The sequence below is a fragment of the Urocitellus parryii genome, chromosome 8 (genome assembly GCF_045843805.1).
Source record: "Urocitellus parryii isolate mUroPar1 chromosome 8, mUroPar1.hap1, whole genome shotgun sequence".
Taxonomy (NCBI): Eukaryota; Metazoa; Chordata; class Mammalia; order Rodentia; family Sciuridae; genus Urocitellus; species Urocitellus parryii.
In genome coordinates, this window is record NC_135538.1 from 147,384,864 (window position 1) to 147,398,442 (window position 13,579).

Genomic DNA, 13,579 nt, shown 5'->3' on the forward strand with positions numbered 1-13,579 from the left:
TCCCCCGAACTTCGCCCCGCCCGCTCCTGAGCCCCGGCCTGCGCAGCCGCGGAAATGGCAGGGGCGGGGCGCGCGGCGGCGGCGGCGGCGGCGAGGGCGGGGCCTCGCGCGCTGTTTCTCCGGCTCCTCCCACTCCGGGTCACGCCGCGGTAGGGGCGGAAGCTGTGCGGCCGCGCGGGTGCTGGGTCCTGCGCGCGGCTCAGAGGGGTGCCGGCAGCCGGGCAGCGCGCACCGCGGCTGCCGCTGCGAGGTGGGGCTCGCGGCAGGGGGCGGGCGCGGGGGCGGCGGGGTGACAGCTCGGGTCGGCGGCGGGGCGGGTCGCGAGCCCTCCCCTCCCCTCCGCGGCGCGGCTCCTGCCGCCCGGGAGCGAAGCAAGGGGGCGTCCCGGGAGCTGAATGCGCCGCCGCCGAGGGCAAGGTTTGTGGGGCGGGGGTCTCCTCAGAGCGGGGGCATTTCCGGGCCGCGGTGTCGGGACCACCGGGTTCGCGGCGGGGCGCGGGGCGGCGAGCCTCCGGGCCTGACCGCGTCTCCTTCCCCCGGCGGTGCCCCTCCCCGGCTCGCCGCGCCTCCGAGCGCAGAGGTGAGCCCGGGGCGGCTTCTCTGCCGAGGGAGGGGACGGGGCTCCCCGCCGGGGCGGCCGCGGGACCCGGTGTGGCGGGAGCGCCCTCGCTCGCCCCGGGCCGCGCAGGTGTAGCGGGGCCGCGGCGCGGCGCCGGCGGAGCCCCGAGGAGCCGCGGCGGCTGCGCTCGCGCCCGGGGCCCCGCCGCGGAGAGCCCGGTGCTCGGCGCGGCTGGCGGGACTCCCCCGGCTCCCCGCTAGGCTCGCGGCGCACGGGTCGGCCAGTTTTGTTTTTGTTTTTAAAAATATTTCAGTGGAAGAAAGGCGAGTGGGAGGGAGGTTTCTTCAGGAGGCGCGCACCGGAGAAAATGACCATCAATAATTAATTGTCTCCCCGGCGGAGAAAGTGGTCAACAAAAGACGTCCGGGCGGGTGGGGATTCAGTGTTGCATTACTGAGTGGTTCAATGTTGAATCTAGTTCTGGGTCCGTATTCCTGAGAATTTGATTAGTGTAGGAGTAGTAAGGTATTAGTCTTGCCTTATTTTAAGTGGCCCAAAGGGAAATTATTCTTTCTTTGGTCTATGAAGAAGTTTCTAGTATTAGTTTGTTCTAATTTTAGAAATTATGCTGACTCTACTGTAAATTTGGAATCCTCTTGATTAACATTTTTGTGAATTCTGTGAGTATGTTTTAAGAAACAGTTCCTGAATAAGGTGGTTCAGAAACACCTGGGAATTATTTAAGTAGAAGTCTGGGTATTGATATAGCCACTTGTATGTTTATAGAAAACACCTGCTTTTTTTCTTTTAATCACATTAAAAGCAAACCAAAGCTGTGCATTTCAAATTAGGAAGAAACGTGCTCATAAAGTATTGAACATGAAACATTGTATTTACTTAGGTGTCTTTAAAGAACCAGATGTGAAAACTTTGAGTATCCTAGTTTATTTTAATGACACTTTGGTTAGTATTTCTAAGACGGTGTTTAAAAACATAGTCCTTACAACTTCGCTTATTTTTTCTCTTTTAAGACCCAGCAACAGTGAAAATAGGGATTATGTCAAGTGCTAAAAAAAGAATGGAGGTACATAATTGTATAATTAAAGGTGAAATGTACTATTTTAAAAACCTTTGATCAAATTTAATAATGGCCTTTATAGTTAGTGTTTCCATTTCGTATTTAACTACTTCTTGAATTATATTATTTTTTATTGCATTAAGAACGTTTTCAGTGGACAATTTGATTAAAATATTTGAAATTTCTGGAAACTCTGCTTTTAGGAAACACATTCCTAGGTGACAGAGTCAAATGTTGCACGAACCTTGGCTGATTTTTGTTCCTGAACCCCCCCCCCCTTCAGATATTTTGCTACAATACTATATGTACTGCTGGAGATGTAGCTCAGTGGTAGGATTCAGGAGGCTCTAAGTTCAGTCCCTGTACAAAAAAAAAATATGTATTATGCATAAAACTATATATTTTCACATTATTTTTTGTTTTTTTATGAATAATGTGAGATTTTTAAAATAAATATGTGAAGATTTATGTGTAAGAATTCATATTTATATATTCATATTTTTATGTATAGAGAGTTTTGTCAGACTTTTTGAAAACACAAATGAGACCCAGAAAGCCTTAGAGTATAACAACGATTAGGTAGGTACTATTATTAAATTACCAGCACTTTATCTAGCAGTATAAGGATGTTATAGAACTAAATGTCAACTTATTTATTTTGGTGCTGGGGATTGAACCCAGCTTCTCATGCATGAAAAACATTCGTTTTACCACTGAGCTACACCCTCAGGCCCCTAAGCGGTTATTTAATGCTTAAAGAAGTATAGTGCACTTCAGAATATGTATGGTTCATAGGTAAAATTATATTGTTTCTAAGAAAATGAAGACTAAGTCAAAGGAAAATTGTTGATAGAAAGGCTTCTCAGAATAAGGGTAGATGCCAAAGTTTTTCCGCATGATGTTAATAATCCATGAAAAGTACTCTTAAAGATGTTATTATAATTCATAAATATGAAACAGTAGAATTACAAGATCTTCAAAGCTTTTCTCCAAGATTACGTTTGTGTATATGGGATTTGTATTTTATGGTAGTACTTTTCTACTTTGAAATTCCTATCCATAGGTATGTCCTATTTATTTTTCATTTTATTATTTCATATATGTGTGCACACGTAGTAAAAACAATGGATCAGGAAAGGGAATGAATGACAATTACAGACTCCATATATTATTAATTACTTATGCTAAGTATTTTTCTATCCTTAATTGAAAAAATTCTAATAGCTTTCAGTTTTTCATATTACTATTCATTATTTATCTTGTAGTCTTTAGTTCTTATTGTTTGTTTAATCATGTTGTTGTTATTAATAGTTTGAGAATGCTTAAAATTGATCTAGTAGAAGATACCAGTGCTTCTATGTAATCCAGATTCCTGTGTTCAGTAGTTACTACACATTGTGCCTGATACTCATCTATTGAGTTTACTAAGAAGGAATGAGTAAGTTTTTAAAGGCATCAGAATTCAGGAACTGCTAAGAAGACACAGTGAGATGGAAAAAGGGGAACACAACAAAAACTAGGTATATTTCCCTACTGAATGTTACAAACAGTAGTGTAATTTGAATATTGATCATTCATGTGATATGTTTCTCATTTTAAAAGTGTACATAGTACTAATGGGTAGTATTTATTGAGTACTTCTGCCAGTGACTGGTGCTCTAAATTATCTTGTTTAATTTTCATGCCACCGATGTGGTACACCTTTACCATGCTCATTTTATCTGAGGACACTTGGGGAGGTTAAGTAATTCCGAAGTGATGGCTTTACACCCAAGCAGTCTAGTATGCCTTCATAGATACTAACTACATAATAACTTTACTCCACACAGTTGAAAATAATAGCAGATGCTAATATTGAGTGGCTTAATTTATTTTTTTGGCAGATTTTTTAATATAATGGCAACCCCCCGGGGAAGGTCAAAGAAAAGAACAGCTTATGATGGTTCAGATAGCCTTCCTTTGAGGAGCTCTGGCAGGCAGGTATGTTCATTTGTTCACTCAACCTCTTTGAGCATACAGGAATATTACGGTTGGGACTGGAAAATTAAAAGTGGGAAGACACACCTCTAGTCCTACTGTGGAGAAAATCACAGTAGTCGTGGTACAGCATGATAAAGGGAGAGGATGTAGAAATACTGCATCTCTGGTTGGGGGAACTGCAAGGATAAAGGCATGGCGTGCAGATGGGCATCAGAGAATTGCACTACGTGATGGGGCTCTGGCCGCATTATGCACGGCTTGGATGTCATTCAGAGGAATTTGGACTTCTGCTTATAGTCAGGTATTGCTTTTTTTTGGTAGTGCTTTTCTTTTTCATGAAAAAAATTGATAGAATTATCTCTCTAGAATTTTCCTGATTTTTTTAAAAAACAAAAGTCTGTAATACTGTAAGGGTTTAAGTCTTCTAAGAAAAAACGTCTTAATTTTGAGAATGACTTGTGTTTATTCTGAGCGGTGTCACTTTTTCCTGAGAAAGGCTCAGGTGAATTTGAGTTCCTAGGTGCCTACTATTAAAGTGCTGGTTCTGTATCTCTAGCCAGCCAGTGAACTGTGTGTGCAGTGAGTCATGAGGCAGTGGTTCCTGTGGCTCAGCCTCTGGGCCACTGCCAGGATGTTGTTGACCTTCACACTTGGAACTCGTAACGCATATGGTTTCAGTAGTAACACACCTTCCACCCCATCACCCTGGTCAGCCCAGTGATCCTCACCTCAGCTGACTCTCCCACAGGCAAAGAAGAAGGCAACAGAGACAGCAGATGAGGACGAGGATGGCGTATCAGAGAAGAAGTACAGGAAGTGCGAAAAGGCGGGCTGTACGGCCACCTGTCCTGTGTGCTTTGCAAGTGCCTCTGAAAGGTCTGTTTGGAAGGCGCATCTGGCCTTGAGTTGCTGCCCATGAGAGCAGTGTGCTTTGTGGGGACATCTTCCTAGAAGGTAGTTTTCCCAAAGACAGATGCCGGTCCTGAAAATCACCTAACGAGAGAGAGACATTGCTCATTCTCTACACTCCACATCTCCACAGAGCTCCTTGGCACTCCTGGACTAATGGGAGAGAGCACACCCATGCCAGCTCCGAAGTACAGTGCCCTCATATGCCACCAATCATAGCGGCTGGCGACACAGTGGGGAAGATCCTTGACCTTCCAGAGGAGACCAGCGAGTGATCACTGGTCACTGATTTTTCTCCCTTGTGTAACATGCCACCTCTTCACACATCTATGTAAAAGTCTCACAGAAACTACGTAGTTAACTGCAGTCGTGACATTTCCAGAGGAAAATCTTTAGTTAAGGCTTAAGATTCAATAAAATCTGGAAAACACATCCTGCTTATTTTGAAACATGCAGAGGTGGTGGGGGATGTGCTCCCAGTGGCAGGATTCCTCGTTCTGGTTCTGTTGCTGTATTATCATCTCTTTGGCAAGTTACGTGGCCAGATAGCCTGCTTGATATTCAGATTACAGCTGGCCGGATCCGTCCCTGTTCCGGATTGGGCCAGATGGGCTCCTGGAGTCCTCTGCACTAGCAAATCAAGTGCAGTGGCATGGATGCGTCATGGCATAAGCATCCGTGCTCCGGGTTGGCCCCGTCTGCCAGCTAGGCATGGGACCACTGGTCTAAGGCCTTGTGTCCCTGCTGTGTACTGCAGATAGAGCATCTCTAATCTGAAAGCCAAAATGCTTTAAAATCTGAAACTTTCTGAGTGCCAACATGATTCTACACCTGACCTCATGTGATGGCCTCAGTCAAAATGCAAATGCTATTAAAATTTTGTATGAAATTACCTTCAAGATATGTGTATAAAGTACATATGAAACAAATAAATTTATACTTAAGTTTGAGTTCCATCCCCAAAATGTTTTATATGTATGCCAAGATTCTAAAATCAAATTCTGAAATTCTTCAACTTCTGGTCTGAAGCATTTCAGATAAGGAATACTTGACTTGGTTCACTTTATATACTCCTGCATTCCAGTTTCCCCTGTTGTTGGCTTATGGCCATTAGGAGTCTTATGTGGAAATAATGTCAGTAGGATACCCTTGTTGAATTTTTTTTTTAAAGGGAAAATAAATGTTTATTTTTTACCAAAGTTACATGTTTTTGCTGTTTTCAGATGTGCCAAAAATGGCTACACATCCCGATGGTATCACCTTTCCTGTGGGGAGCATTTCTGTAATGAATGCTTTGACCATTATTACAGAAGGTTTGTTTGCTAATTGAACTGTCCATGGTGGGTGAGACGGTGGCAAGGGCAAGGGAGGGGATCAGGGTTAAGGCTTACTCCCTGGGCTCACTGAATTGTTGGACTGTTTTGGTCACACCTGTGACCACTTTTACTTGACCAGGACTTTGATGTGCCAGTTTGTATGTATGTTTTTTATATGTGCACACACTCAGGGCTCAAAAAATATCTGCCACTGATCTGCACATTCTGAAAGCTCTCAGAGCCGCTCTGCTATTCTGTCATAATATGCAGAGGGTGGGGTGCAGAAGTAGGGGAGAGGGATGCTGACGGGCAGAGTGCACTGGACAGCCAGCCATTCCTTTTTACTAATTTTATTGTGTTTTTTTTTTTTTTTCCCTTTTCTCCTCTGTTAATGTGGTTGGTGGCATAGGAGTTTTACTCAAAGAACTGATTCTTTGTTTTTATTTTCAATTTTTTTGTGCTCTCATTTTTATTATTCTAGTTGATTTAGGTTTAATTTTTTCTTTATCTAGTTTCCTAAGTTGGAAGCTTTAAGGTTATTAATTTTAGGTCTTTCTTCTAAGAAATGCATTTAATGCCATAAATTTCCCTCCAAATGATTTTCTTCCACAAATCTCAATAATTTTCATTCATTTAGTTCAAAGTATTTTTAAATTTCCCTTGAGTATTTCTCTTTGATCCAAGATTATTTACGTACAAGGCTCCAGCACCGAAATAAATAACTGATTTAATTTTCAACTGCTTTTAATTTATGTGTATGTATTATTCACATTTTAAGAAATTATTGACATAGTTGGATTGAAATACATTAATTGCTGGTTGTTTTCTTTATCTTGGTTCTCTCTTTTGCCTTCTCTGATTTTAATTGCACATTTTTTGATTATGTTACTTAATCTAGTGATGTAATTTTTAAGTGGCCACCCTAAGATTTACTGTGTACATTTGAAAATAATCTTTTTTTTTTTTTTGGTGGTTCTGGGTATAGAACTCGGGGTCTTGGCCATGTAAGTGCTCAACCACTGAGCTGTACCCCCAGTTCTTATATTTTAAAATATCCTAATTTCTCCTTTAGAGAATACTTTTCCCTTATTAGATTAACTTTTTTTTTTTAGTTGGTTCTTTTTGGTTACATACGTCCACAGAATTTGTTATGCTATCGTCATCGTACAAACGTGGAATAGAGAACACCCCTCCTGACCACATGCTGTATGGGTGCCATAGTAACTTACCTCTGTGTGAAAGACTGGGTTAGTCCTTCATGTAAGATTTACTGAACTGACTTGTGTTTTGACATGTAGCTTGGTATATTTATTGTTTGCAGCCATAAAGATGGATATGATAAGTATACCTCCTGGAAAAAAATATGGACCAGCAATGGCAAAACTGAACCTAGCCCCAAAGCATTCATGGCAGACCAGCAGCTCCCCTACTGGGTAAGAAAATGCATTTATTGAGCTAAAAGGAAGAGCAATGGATGAAACACCTGACTTTTAAAAAATCTTTCTTTTATTACTTCTGTTGTTCTGATTTATTTTGGGGGGTGGGTACTGGGGAGCTTAACCACTGAGCCAAATCCCCAGCCCTTTTTAATTTTTATTTTGAGATGGGGTCTCCCTAAGTTGTTTAGGGACTTACTAATTGCTCAGGCTGATTATAGAGAACTTGGTGATCCTCCTGCCTCAAAAGTGGTTGGGATTACAGGTGCACTCCACCATGACTCTCAGTTCTTTCTGATTATTATGGCAAATAAAATTTTTTATTTTTTATAGGAAGATAATATAATATGGGAGGAAACTAACGCCTCACACCTGCTGGTGATAGCTATTGCTAAGTTTGGTATATATCCTTCTAGTCTTTATTTTATTCATATTTTTGAGTTTGTTTAAACATACTCTTGTGCTTTATATACAAATCTTAATTAGGTTAAAAAAATTTGGATTTTTTTTACAACTCGTTTTAAATTTTTGGTACGAGGGATTGAACTCATGGTTGCTTAACCACTAAGCCATATTCCAGCCCCCTTCCCACCCCCACTTTTGTTTGTTTTGAGAAAGGGTCTCACTAAGATGCCTAGAGCCTCAGCCTCCCGAGTTGCTGGGATTATAGGTGTGCACCACTGCACCTGGCTCTAACTGGTTTTTTTAAATCTTACTTTTTATGATCCTTTTTCCATTTAGCCGTTCTTTGAAAATATATTTTAGTGATTGTATATATCATAAATCACCACTTAATAAATGATTTGCTTTTTTTTTTTAATACAAGTAATTCTGAGCTGCCTTGTACACACTTACACTTTTTATTGAAGTAGAAAGTCAAACAACAAAATTAACTATTTTAATGTTGTCTAATGAGTTTTTTTTTTGGAGGGGGTGGTGGGGGATTCAATTTTTTAAAAAATATTTTTAGTTGTAGATGGAACAACACCTTTATTTTGTTTATTTAGTTTTATGTGACGCTGGGGATCCAACCCAACCAGGGTCTTACACATGCTCTACCACTGAGCTACAACCCCATCCTGGGGATTCAGTCTTGATCTCAACATGCTAAATACATGCTCTTCCCCTAAGCCAAACCCTGAGATCTAACATTAACTATTTAAGGCATACAATTCAGTGGCATTTAGCATATTAACAGTGTTGTGCAACTGCCACCTCTGTATTATTCCAACTTGCTTTCATCACCCACAAAGGAAACCTTGTACATTAGGCAGTCACCCTCTAGTTCTCCCACTTTTCAGTCCCTGGAAACTGCTAATCTGCTTTCCATCTTTATGGATTTATCCAGCTAGGGTGTTTCCTATAAATGGAATCCTACTGCATGATAGCCTAATTATCCTTTCATCTTTTGATGGACACTTAGGTTGTTTTAAACCTTTAGCTATTGTGAATAGTGTGGCTATAAACACTCTTTTATAAATATTTGTTTGAATATCTGTTTATAGTTACTTTAGGGCTATTCCTAAGGAATAGAATTGGAGGGCCATATGGTAATTCTGTATTTGATTTTTTGAGGAACCTTCACACTCTTTTCCATAGCTGCCCCACCATTTTTCATTTCTGTGTGTAGGGGCTCAGATTCTCAATGCCCTCCCCAACTTTCATTTTGTTGTATTTTTTATCTACTGGCAATCTAAGTGGGTGTGAAGTGGTATCTCATTGTGGGTTTTTTTTTTTTTTAAATTACCTATAACTGTAGTTTGTCAGTGGACCTTTATTTTATTTATTTAAATGCAGTGCTGAGAATTGAACCCAGTAACTCATACATGCTAGGCAAGCGCTCTACCAGGAGCCACAGCCCAGCCCCTCGCTGTGGTTTTGATTTTCGTTTCTGTAACTAATGGCCGTTTGCACATCTTCTTTGGAGAAGTGTCTATTCAAATGGTTTACCTGTTTTTAAGTTGAGTTGTTTGTCTTTTTATTTTTGAGTTGTAGGAATTCTTTATACATTATATAAACTAAGCCCTTATCAGATCTTGGATTTGCAGATTTTTTTTTCCTGTATGTTGTCTTTTCACTTTGCTAGTGTCCTTTGATGCATGAAAGTTTTCAGTTTTATAAAGTTCAGTTTGTCTACTTTTTTCTTGTTTGTGGTTTTGGTATCACACCTAAGAATTCACTGCCAAATTTGAGGTCATAAAGATTAATCCCTGTGTGTTTTTTTTTTTTTTTTCTTTTTGGCTTGTACTTTTTTTTTTTTTTTTTTTTTTTTTATTAACATGACCCTAGACTATATTTTGACATACATACATGGAATAAAACCCCTTCCAATTAGGATTCCATTCAGTGTGTGTATACATAATGCCCTGTTTTCTTCTAAGTATTTTATTGAATTAGCAATTACATTTAGTTGTTTAATCCATTTTGAGTTAAATTTTATGTGTGAAGTTGAATCTGACTTCATTCTTCTGCATGTGGATATCTCCACACTTTTTTATTTTTTTTATTTTTATTTATTTATTTATTTTTTAAAGAGAGAGTGAGAGAGGAGAGAGAGAGAGAGAGAGAATTTTTAATATTTATTTTTTAGTTCTCGGCGGACACAACATCTTTGTTGGTATGTGGTGCGGAGGATCGAACCCGGGACGCACGCATGCCAGGCGAGCGCACTACCATTTGAGCCACATCCCCAGCCCCTATCCACACTTTTTAAAAAAAAAAATTTATTTTAGTTGTAGTTGGACACAATACCTTTATTTTTATGTGGTGCTGAGGATTGAACCCAGGGCCTCGCACGTGCTAGGCGAGCACTCTACCACTGAGCCACAACCCAGCCCTCTCCACACTTTTTAAAAATAACTTATTTTAGAATAATTTAACATGTACAGAAGGTTGCAGAGATAGCATAGAGATTTCTCATATATCTTTCACCCAGTTTGCTTAATGTAATCATCTTATGTACCATGATTATTTGTCAGACTGAGAAATTAACATTGGCAAGTGTAAATAATGACATTACAGATTTTGTTTAGATTTCATCTGTTTTTTCATCGAGTCGGTTTACTGTTCTGGGATCCAGCCCAGGATATCACATTATTTGCATTGAGTGTACTGACTTTTTGGACCAGTGATAACAAAATTCATCTCTGATTATTTCCTTAGTCTGAGCTGGAAAATCTTTCTGACAACAGTTCTTAGCTCCTCTGTGCTCTTTGTTGTTGCCTGAGCTAGTACTGAATCAGAAATTAGCCTAATGGGATAGAAGTGGATTATGTGGGGAATGGTGACACAGGATAAGTGGTGGAGGGTGGAAAAGTAGCTCAAGATTAGCCCACCTATTGATCTTGACCTCTCTTCTTTCCCTAGGTTCAGTGTACCAAACCAGAGTGTGGTAAGTGGCGGCAGCTTACCAAGGAAATCCAGCTCACTCCACAGGTAGCAAAGACGTATCGATGTGGTATGAAACCAAATACTGCTGTTAAGGTATGATTTCTGTTGGTGTTCCTTTTGAAGTAATGGATAACATTAATTTAGTTGTCAGTAAATAGTAAGGGTATGTATTTTTCGTTTTATCTGGGTTGTGTGAATGCATGTGACAACCCCAGCTGCAGGTGGTGTACTAATTAAGAATTTCACTTTTCTCTCGTTAAAAGTGGTTTGGAAATAGGCTGTCCAGAGTTGGTCATCTTCTTTCCAGTGCGTCTAGTCTATCCTTAGTTTGTCCTCCATCCTCAAGTTCATCAGGTGGTTGCTGTACCGCCAGCCACTGTGTCTAAATTCTACCAGAGAAAGGGCAAAGGGTGCGAGAGGTGCAACAGCTGACTCTATCCTGTTATTGGGAAACAGGATAGATATCTGTTTGTATCTTATTGGCTGGAACAGAATCATGCAGCTACTCTGGATTGCACTGAAGACAAAGGAAGAAAATGTTTTTACAACTGAGCATGTTGCAACTCCAAACGAAAGCAGGATCTCACCAGTAAGGAGGGACAGATGTGTGGCTGTTAGGAATTAGCCATCATTGGTATAATGTGCCTTCTTTGAAATTTGGCAATTAAGGTTTAAAAATGTGTAATTCTTTAACGTGTTAAAGGAATTAATCCATACAAATGTCACTAATGCTTTAAATAAGTTAAATAATGTTAAAAGTCATTCTGTCATAGTGGTTCACCCCTGTAACCCCAGTGACTCAGGAGGCTGAGGTAGAAGGATCACAAGCTCCAGGCACCTCAGTAACTCAGGTCCCGTCTCAAAATAGAGCTGGGGATGTAGCTCAGTAGTAAAGTCCCTCTGGGTTCAGTTCCTGTACTTAAAACAAAACAATTTTAGGAATCAAATTCCAGATTGAAAATACTATCTTTTTCAAAAAATTCAGAAATGATTTGCATATTATTTAAAATTTACCTTTTAAATAATATAATACAGTAGTTTGTAGTATACTCACAAAAATATGCAATTATTTCCAGCAAAACACTTAAATATTCTTCTTTTAAAGAACGAATGGAAAGTTTTATAAAGTTTATAGTCAAGTTTTAAAAACCTTGGATTAACATAAAAATATTGTTAAAGCAACACATAATTATTTCAAAATATCAATTTGATGTCTGGAGCCGTAGGTCAGTGGTAGAGGCCTTGCCTAACATGATTGAAGCCCTGATTTAGTCCTCCACACCACCAAAAAACATTGGAAGATTTTTGCAAGTGACAAAATGAGAAAGAGTATGAACATTTAGGAGTTAGAGTTTTTATTTTTTCATAAATAAGTTTTACGTAAGAATTTACTCTTGGGGCTGGGGCTCAGCAGCAAAGCACACGCCTAGCGTGTGCTAAGGTGCTGGGTTTTATCCTCAGCACCACATAAAAATAAATGAAGGTATTGTGCCCAACTACAACTAAAAAAAATAAAAAAAAAAAAGAATTTACTCTTAGGATAAAGTTAATTGAAAATACGTATGTACATATATAGTATACAACTAAAAAATGAAAGTTTTTCTTATCTCTTTCCTGTTTTGATGAGTAAGCTGTTAGTTAAGCTGTTAATGATTCATTTATCCTACTGTTTTTTTGGTAGTGCTGGGAATTGAAGTCTAGGTTGGTATGTGCTTGGCAAGCACTCTAAGACTGAGTCACATTTTTAGTCCCCCCCAGCTTTTTAGAAATGCCTTTGAATGTATTTATGAGGGCACATTATTTAAGACTATTGATATGAATATGCAAATTGCATTTTAAAGATCCAAAGACCCCAACTCAGAGTCATCATTATATCAAAATATTATCTGCATCAACTGGTGGTATTTTTAATTGATATAAAGTTGCATCTTATTTTTGTTTTTGAGCTGTGATTACATACTATAGTTATAGGAATAGCTCCTAAGTGAATTTCATTGAGTTTCAGAAGATGTCTACAGAATGAATTCATTATGCCAATAAAGATATACAATATTTCCATCACTCTAAAAAATTCTGGTTATTTCTCCTCTCCCCCAGAGGGATTTCTGGTGTCTATCATCATAGCTTAATTTTCCTTGTTCTTGAACTTTGTAAAAAATGAAATCAGGGGCTGGGGCTGTGTCTCAGTGAAACTATGAGAGGAGGGACAGATGTGTGGCTGTTAGGAATTAGCCATCATTGGTATAATGTGCGTTCTACGTGTGAGGCACTGGGTTCAATCATCAGCACCATGTAAAAATATATAAAAAAATGAGTGCTGGGGATATAGCTCAGTTGGTACAGTGCTTGCCTCACATGCACAAGGCCCTTAGTTCAGTCCCCAGTTCCACCAAAAAATGAAATCAGCCATATATATTGTGTAGTGTAGTGTTTGCTTTTTTTCACTAAGTAGGATTTGAGAATCACCTCATCACTGTCGTGATCAGTAGTTTCTTTTAATTGTCAAGTAAAATTGCATTGTAGGTATGCCCTGCAGTTTGTTTAACCATTGTCCCTGTGTTTTTGCTGTGTGAGAAAAGCTGTAGTGAGCATTCTGTGTAAGTGTTCTGTGGGCCTTTTCATTTCTTACAGGCAAATACACAAGAGTGACACTGCTGAGTCACGTAGTAGTTGTTTAATGTTAAGAAACTGCCAAATGGTGTTCCATGATTCTTGTGCCATGTTCCAACATTTGGTGGTGTTTTCTTTTTGGTTTTGTTGGTATAGTGGGTATGTTTTGGCATCTCATGGAGGCGTTGGTTTGCATTCCCCTGTTAACTGGTGAGGCTGAGCACCTTTTTTTCCCTAATTTTTAAATTTTTAGTTGAACATGGATACAATATCTTTTATCAAGTTAAAGGCTTTTGATATG

The 13,579-nt window shown here is 39.7% G+C and overlaps 1 protein-coding gene across 3 annotated transcripts in view; it reads left to right on the forward strand.

The window, feature by feature from the left end:
• Nucleotides 1–169: 169 nt before the first annotated feature.
• The window catches only part of Kdm1b (lysine demethylase 1B), a 45,716-nt gene continuing 32,306 nt past the window's right edge, over nt 170–13,579 (forward strand). The window contains exons 1-7 of one of the 3 annotated variants that reach the window (XM_026402186.2): nt 172–250; nt 3,023–3,157; nt 3,521–3,617; nt 4,366–4,493; nt 5,750–5,839; nt 7,164–7,275; nt 10,645–10,761. In XM_026402186.2, coding sequence (XP_026257971.1) covers nt 3,534–3,617; nt 4,366–4,493; nt 5,750–5,839; nt 7,164–7,275; nt 10,645–10,761 — 531 coding nt within the window. In that variant the 5' untranslated portion in view covers nt 172–250; nt 3,023–3,157; nt 3,521–3,533. Of the gene's footprint in view, nt 251–323; nt 418–3,022; nt 3,158–3,520; nt 3,618–4,365; nt 4,494–5,749; nt 5,840–7,163; nt 7,276–10,644; nt 10,762–13,579 lie in introns of those variants that run through there. The other 2 variants (XM_026402184.2, XM_026402185.2) reach the window with 2 other exon arrangements.